This window comes from Camellia sinensis, chromosome 11, assembly GCF_055761805.1.
Source record: "Camellia sinensis isolate YWXY chromosome 11, ASM5576180v1, whole genome shotgun sequence".
NCBI classification, from domain to species: domain Eukaryota; kingdom Viridiplantae; phylum Streptophyta; class Magnoliopsida; order Ericales; family Theaceae; genus Camellia; species Camellia sinensis.
The window spans coordinates 157,542,589-157,551,240 of record NC_138971.1 but is presented as its reverse complement, the minus strand read 5'-3'; the positions used below and the strand labels follow the sequence as shown (position 1 = coordinate 157,551,240).

The window sequence follows — 8,652 nt, the reverse complement described above, 5'->3', positions numbered from 1 at the left end:
GGGTAACATTCTCCTGTATTCAATTTAAAATTGATATTAATAAACCAAAGTATAATCAAATCCTTCTGACATGTATTAGAAATTAACAAAATTCAAAAGAGATGTATTAAATGTACCTAAATTCTACAAAAATAGATTAAGTATGAATTGTGTTTTACTTGTTTCAGTGTAAGTGCTATGCAGCTACTTTCTTTTTTTCTTTTTTCTTTTTTTCCCTTCTCTTGTATCCATACAAAAATGCTTCCTTTTCCAATTGTCCAACTTACATGAATTAATATAATCTCCTCAACTGGTACCTGAATTGAAAGGGACAAAGATATTTTGCTACTTCTATCAATGCTGAAAACAATAAATAATATATTGTATCTCTTTCTTTTTCTTTTTTAACGGAGTTTATTATTTTGTATGCACCTTCAATAATTCATTGGAGAATTCTTTTGATCGAGTTATTATTGTGACCCTAAAATGGATCTTGTCTTCTTTTCAAGTCGAGATCTAGTATGAAATAAGACCGTTCAAACAGAGTTCATTATTATTCAACACCACGGCCAACAAACCAAAAACAGTGAAATATCATATTGGTAACAGGTACAAAATTCAAGCCATCTGAGGGCAGCAATGACACAAGACAACGCTAGCTAACATGATTGGGAAGTATTTTTCCAGTCTTCTAGTTAACGTGTTTTTGGTTTCTTAGAAGTTAAGATGCTACTTTGTTCAGTGCTAGTCTAGTGGTGAAAAAATAAAACTAAAAAACAAAACATCATAACTCCTACTCCAATGGCAGAAGATATGAATTCAGTGATATGTAAATGAGCTATCTTAAACTAATTATACAGAATCAATAATATTTGAATTTTAAGTTTTTGTATAGAAGGTGTTAGAGCTAGTAGATTACCACCATCATCTTCTCCTCTACAGTAAAATCTTCAGAGCAGGTTCGAATTTCGTAGATTACTAATGTCTTCTAAAACCTAATCATTTGTAAATCTTCTCAGAGGGGATTAGAGTGTTGTATATGATACCATACTCTTCTTCTCTACAGTAAAATCCTGACATTGAGGGAAAATGATTCATTACAAGTTTGTGATCCAAACAGTCATTTTCACTTTGCAATGGGATTTTTTTTTTTATGAGAAAAGATTAATTCAATTTGTTATTTCCATTGCCCATACAACAATATATATTCACCAAAGCTACTATTCATATAGATTAAAAAGCAGTAAACCTCAACTTAATTAAGCTAATCATCATATCATATAATAAACCAAATCCAAAATAAGATCCTGAATTATATTTCGTTTAATTCCTCATACTAGATAAACATAAATAAATTCCCCAAAAATCTCTAAATCCATAACAACATTCATGTGAAAAAAAAAAAAAGACTCACAATTTCACTGAAGATAAGCAGGGATCTTGATCCGAATGAAGAGCATACTCATCAGATACGATATCACAACCGACGCAACCCCAGCCGACGCATACGAAACCTTGACGGTGCGAGCGCGATTCTTATCCATAGCGAGGTCCAACAGCACGATCCCAATTCCACCGAGAATGAACATGAATCCGGATGAGAGTCCCTCGATGATGTACTGGCCGTTGACTCGGCCGGGGAGGAAGACGACGGGCTTGACTGAACCGGTGTGGCGGTCCTGGGTGGAGCCGATGCCGGGGGGCTCGACGATGACGTCGTAGATGATGCCGGAGACGACCATGAAGTAGGTGAGGAGGACGAGGGAGTAGACAGTCATAGGAGAGGGGAGAGTGAAGGACGGGAGCTTGAGGCGGAGGCGAGGGAGGCGGAGGAAGCTGTAGGGGAAGATCTTGAGGATTTGGACGATTGGATCGAGTGTGGATGAGTCTGTGGAGGTCTGATCTGTTGATGATGATGAGTAGGAGGTTAGGGTTTCTGGTTTTGGGGCCATTTTTGGGTGCTCTGTGATTCTGGTTATGGATCTCTCTCTCTCTGCACACGGGGTTTCGATCCCTTGAGAATCAAGACGTAAGTCCTGTTTGGTTCCCCGAATATGATATAGAAATTAGGACTGGCATAGGTTATCCTAACGGCAAGCCAAACTCGAACCAATCTACATATAAATAGGCAGTTTCACAGATATAACATCAGCGGATGCGATTTAAAATATAATATTATTATGGATTGCCGACGGATTACGGGTTTTCCCTGTCCCGCAAGAACTCACCAAGTTAGGTATGCATTAAGTTTTTAGTTTTGTTTGTATCCATCAATTGTATTCTATAAATTGGCTTTCACGCCAACATAATAGACAATGTAAATTCTCTCCATCCTTTTGTTGCCTACTTCGTCTCTAACGTCTCTTAACTCCATAACTCCATCATAACTCCACAATAAAAATAGTAGAAAACTCCTTTCCTTTTGTGTTTGTAATTGGTATCAGAGCTTGGTGAAGAGCTTTTGAAAGTAAGATCAAGCTATGTAAGTATCTTTATCTATGTATAAATTTTGATATATTAGAAAATATTATTCGTGAAGATTACTCTTTAATTGTGTATCCTTTTGTATTTTATATTTTCATAATTATTTGTTTCATTTATAATTGTTATAAAACCTATATGCTTAGTGTTTGTCAAAGCCCATATACTCATTAAGATCTTTTGACTATTAGTCATAATTAGGCATTTTTAAGTCTTTAAGATCATGAAGAGAGGTTTTGGGCACCAAATAAATACATTATGAGGGTCTTAAGTACCAACAACAATCTATAATGACAATTAATCTTGAAGATATAATATGCTTTGGAAATACAAAAATAATGTTAATAATTGACATGGGTAAACCCATAAAGGCTATAGCCCACTATAAACGACCCAAGCCCACCACTTAGAGCCCAACACATAATTCAACTAATGAGGCCCAACATGGCTGGAACTCAACATGGCATTAAAAACCAATGACACTTAGACACGTGGCAGGTAAAGGATAAGCCACATAAGTAGACAAAGATCCTGCAAAGTTATCGCACTGTACATCAGCCATTAATGAAGCCCCTTACAGCATTTATTGTGATAACCCCTCCCCGTCGAGACAGAACGGCCTCACCATGAACAAGGTAAGCTAGAGCATAGACTTTCGGCTAAGATGGCAGGTTGGAAGGGACAACGAAATGATTACCAGAGGATATAAGCAGACGTCGAAGACAAGAAGAAGGTTAAGCTTTCTATCTCTAATATATCTCTACATTCCACCTCTCTTTCTGACTTGCTCGTTGGAGGGTTCGCTGGGGGACTCCCCGTTCCCCGTTGAACTCTTGTACAGGTCTTCTAGTGGGCTTGGTACCTCAGGCATTGGTTTGGGAAGCGTGGATCAGTCCGATCCGTTCCATCAGGAACACGCAGCATCATCAGTTGGCGCCGTCTGTGGAAATCATTTTGCTCCGCGCATCAATTGTGTTCATTATCGTCGGAGACCCTTTCCCAATAACCCTTTCCTGCCGCCCACCAAGGTGGATGGCCACAACTAGATCCATAGCTTCTCACCACAATGTTGCCGACCACCAAGCCGACCCTCCCAACCCAAACAACCCACCACAGTACTTCACCGAGCTCACCAACAGCATTAACCGCCTGATCGAGCAAAACCAAGCCATGATTAATGCTCTACTCCAAAGAAACCTTCCTATGCCCCCTCCACCACCTCCAGATATCCCACCTAACCAAGAACGAGCCCCGAGTCATACTCTCTAGCAGCTCCATCCACCCAACTTGAAAGGCTTGCGACCCCCTCTCCCGGATATAAATCCGTCACCCCGGGCCCCACATCCTTCGGTCCCGGCACCAACCCCTGAAGGAGAGGCCAGTAGCGTCTAGCCCCCGCTACCTTCCGGTGGTGACAACATTCCTATTTGGGATGCAAAACTCCGAGCCATGAAGCTCCAGCTCCAAGGAGTCATGCAGAACATACAGCATAAACCATCTACCACAGCCAACTCCCTATTCGTTGCCTCCATCAGGGACAAACCTCTACCCCCCAAGTTTGAAATACCCACGATCGACTCTTTCGACGGTACATCGGACCCAGTCGATGACTTGGAAACCTACAGAACCCTCATGATCCTTCATGTATTCCCCGATGAAATCATGTGTCGGGCTTTCCCTGTAACACTCAAAAGGTCGGCGCGACTCTAGTTTAGTCAACTTCCAACAGACTCAGTTTCCACTTTCCAACACCTCAGTGACTCATTTCTCAGCCATTTCATTAGAGCCCAGCACCAGTGGCGTCCGGCAACCCAGCTCCTCAACATCCGTCAGACCGAGGGGGAGTCGCTGCGCAGCTTTGTCACCCGCTTCAACACTAAAGCCCTGCATGTGGCGAAAAACGATGACAAGGTCATCCTCACGGCGTTCATGGCCGGCCTACGATCATTTGATTTCCTTTTCTCCCTCTCCAAAATCCCCCGACCTCCATGGCAACCTTACTTTCCAAAGTCCAAAAATACATGAATGCTGAAGATTCCCTAACAGCTCGCCAAGATCCTACAGCCAAAAACCCGACCCTCAAAGAGAAGAGAAAGGACTCAGAAACTAGAAACACCCAGCACAATAACCAAACACCTCAGTATACCGACCGACCCCCCCGAGCCGACCGGTTGGCACCAACTCGACTACCCAGCTAGTTCGAACGATACACACTCCTCAATTCCCCCATGGAACAAGTCCACAACCAGATCCAACGAGACTATCCCCTAAAATGGCCCCAACCGTTACGGTCTCCTTCCAATCGGCGAGACCAGTCCAAATACTGCCATTTTCACCAGGACCACGACCATAATACCGAGGAGTGTGTTAACCTCAAAGATTAGGTCGAGGGCTTGATACGTCAGGGACGTCTCAGTCGGTTCACAGAAACTCGCCCTCAGCAGAGGCAAAGGACTGAACCCATCAGAAACAACCGCCGGCGCACCCCTCCCCGGCAACCAGCACAACCTAACCAAGGTCATGATCGCCCTCCACAGCAACCCCGGGCACAAGGTAACCCCGCCTCCCCTGTTGAAGAAATTAGAGTTATTGCCGGCGGGCTTGCTTATAGAGGACTATCCCGCTCGGCTCAGCGGGCATAACTTAGAAAAATAAGGCAGGGCTAAGACGAAGAAGTTGCCACATTAGACCGATCCTCCAAACAATCCAAGCAGTGGACGGAGCCTATCACCTTTACGGACGTCGACTGCACAGGCATTCATTACCCTTATGACGACCCTCTTGTCATTTCTGCCCTTCTCTCCAATTACAAAGTCAGACGGGTTCTCGTCGACAATGACAGTTCTTCAGACATCATCTTCCTAAATGCCTTCCGCCAGCTCAAGATTGGGGAAGAAAGTCCGTCCCCTCTCCAAACCCCATTGGTCAGTTTTACTGGAGATCGGGTGACCTCCATCGGCTCCATCGATCTTCCCATCATATTCGAGGAATACCAACGGCAGACCACAAAGTTACTCACCTTTCTCGTCGTCGACTGTCCCTCTGCTTACAACATCATCCTCGACTGCACCGCCCTAAATGCTTTCCAAGCTATCACATCCACTTTTCATCTTGCCATCAAGTTCCCCACCGACCTCGGAGTCGGCACAGTAAGATGAGAGCAGACCGTGGCTAGGGAATGTTACGTCGCCTCACTTAAAGAGGTCAAGCTAAAGAAGGCTAGGATCATTAAAGGGCTCGACGTCAGAGACGAGGACGAGCTGGTCAGAGGGAAACCAGTGGAAGAGCTTGTTGAGATCCCCATCGACCCCACCAACCCAACAAAAATTGCCAAAATCGGCAGCCAACTATCCTCCCAAGCAAAAGCCGACCTTACTGCCCTCCTGATTGACCACAACAACATATTTGCCTGGACCCACTCCGACATGCCGGGTATTGACCCCTCTTTCATAACCCATCGTCTCAGCATTGAGCCCCATTTCCGACCCTTCCGCTAGAAGCAGTGCATCTTTCACCCGGAACGCAACACTCTTATCGCTTCCGAAGTAGATAAGCTCCTTGAGGCACAGTTTATCAAAAATGTGGACTACCCCAGATGGCTGTCAAATGTGGTCTTGGTTCGTAAAAACAACGGTAAATGACGACTTTGTGTCGACTACTCCGACCTTAACTGAGCTTGCCCCAAAGACAGTTATCCCCTTCCTCGTATAGATCTGCTCGTTGACGCCACGGTCGGCCATCAAATGTTCAGCTTCATGGACACCTTCTCTGGATACAATCAAATTCTGATGCACCCGTCTGATCGGGAGCACGCCTCTTTCATCACCGACCGGGGAACCTACCATTATTGTGTCATGCCGTTTGGGTTGAAAAATGCCGGGGCCACTTACCAACGGTTGGTCAACGCCGTCTTTCATCACCAGATAGGCCGGAACATGGAAGTATACGTCGATGACATGCTAGTCAAGAGCAAGCTCTCCACTGATCATCTGGCCGATCTGCGAGAGACCTGTGGCACCTTACGAAAGTATCAAATGAAACTCAATCCGGAGAAATGCGCCTTCGGCGTAGGATCTAAGAAATTCTTGGATTTTATCGTCAGTCAGCGAGGCATCGAAGCTAACCCCGAAAAGATCAAGGCCTTGATAGAAATGCAGTCACCCAGAACGGTTAAAGAGGTTCAGAGGTTTACTGGCAGAGTCGCCGCCCTCAACCGCTTCATTTCCCACGTAACGGACAAGTGCCTTCCCTTCTTCAAAGTTCTTTGGCAAACTTTTGAGTGGATGACAGAATCCGAAGAGGCTTTTTAGTAGTTGAAACAGTGCATGGCCAACCCCCCTACTTTCTCAGGCAATCACAGGTGAACCCCTTTTCCTCTACTTAGCCGTGTCAAACACTGCAGTCAGTGCAGCACTCATCAGGGAAGACAGCTCTGTCCAACGACCGGTCTACTACATCAGTCGGGCTCTCAGGGGAGCATAGCATAACTACCCATTGCTTGAAAAAATGGCCTTAGCCTTGGTCATAGCCTCAAGACGACTCCGATCTTACTTCTAGGCCCACCCCATAGTCGTCCTCACTGAGCAACCGTTGAAAAAACTAATGCAACAACCAGAGTTGTCTGGCCGACTTATGCAATGGTCAGTCGAGCTCAGCCAGTTTGACATCTCCTATTGACCTCGAACGGCGATCAAGGGGCAAGCAGTCACTGACTTCATCCTGGAGTTCACTAACCCTACTCCAATCCCGGCTCCCCCGCCTCCTCCATCTCATATTGAGGCAGAAGACCCCCACTCTTGGACCCTTAACGTCGACGGATCATCCCGCAAAGAAGGCAGTGGGGCTGGTCCCATCCTCACCACTCCCGAGGGTGGTTATTTCAAGTGTGCTCTCCATTTCTTGTTCGACGCAAGCAATAATGCGGCTGAATATGAGGCACTCATCGCAGGTCTCCGCCTCGCCAGAGACATTGGTGTTAACCATATCCAAGTGTTCAGCGATTCCTACCTCAATGTCGGATAAATCACAGAGGAATTCGATGCCAAGGAAGACACAATGCGGGCATACAGGGATATTGCACTCCCCCTTGCTTGCCTCTTCAATAATTTCCACATCAAGCACATTCTTGGACGGAAAATGCCAAGGCAGATGAAATGGCTCAATTAGCTTCTGCCGACCAGTCAGACCTCAGCCATGGTGTCCGCCTCGAATATCTGGCTCACCCTGCCATTTCCCCGAACCTGCAGCAAGTCCACTTTCTCCAAAACGAACCTATTCCATGGGCGACCGACATCTTTCTATTTTTGACAAAGGGGGAACTGCCAGACGACAAGCACCAGGCCGCCAAAGTCAGGTCCCTGTCATCCAACTACATTCTTATCAGTGGTCTTTTGTACAAACGTGGTTTTTCATGCCTATACCCGAGATGCCTCAATCCTGCTCAAGTGACCTACGTGATGAGAGAAGTCCATGAGGGTGTATGTGGCAATCATTCGGGTGTCAAGTCACTAGTCCACAAAATTCTCCGCACTAGTTACTTCTGGCCTACTCTCAACCAAGATGCCGCTGAATTCGTGCTTAAATGTGATAAGTGCCAACGCTTTGCCAACATCCCTCATGCTCCTCCTACAGAGTTGATCATACCTTGCAGCCCTTACCCATTTGCCAAATGGGAGATCGACCTAGTTGGCCCATTGCCCACTGGCCGAGGCCAAACCAAATTCATAATTGTCGCCATTGATTACTTCACTAAATTGGTGGAGGCGGAACCCCTTGCCACAATTACTGAGCGGAATACCACCAGATTCATCTGGCAATCGATCGTGTGCCGATTTGGTATACCTCAAGCCATTGTCTCTAACAACGGCAAACAATTTGATAATGCCAAGTTCATCAAATTCTGTGTCGAACTTCAAATCTAACCATGTTTCTCTTCCCCAGGTTATCCCCAAGCCAATGGCCAAGTTGAGGTTACCAACCGTTCTCTTCTGAAGATCATTAAAACTAAGCTGGAAGCTGCTAAGGGACTCTGGGCAGAGGAATTACCAAATGTACTCTGGGCGTACCGTACTAGCCCGAACCCCCACTGGGGAGACCCCCTTTCGCTTAACATATGGCGTTGAGGCAGTCATCCCAGTGGAAATCGGTCTACCTACCCCGAGGGTTCTGCACCCAAATCCAAAACTCACTGAA

The 8,652-nt window shown here is 45.6% G+C and overlaps 1 protein-coding gene across 1 annotated transcript; it reads right to left on the bottom strand.

Annotated features, from left to right (window-relative positions):
- Positions 1-1,234: 1,234 nt before the first annotated feature.
- Positions 1,235-2,048, bottom strand: LOC114283812 (uncharacterized). The gene has a single exon (XM_028226680.2). It carries the CDS (start codon positions 1,929-1,931, stop codon positions 1,398-1,400), a length of 534 nt encoding a protein of 177 aa, XP_028082481.1. The 5' UTR covers positions 1,932-2,048; the 3' UTR covers positions 1,235-1,397.
- Between the last annotated feature and the right edge of the window lie 6,604 nt (positions 2,049-8,652).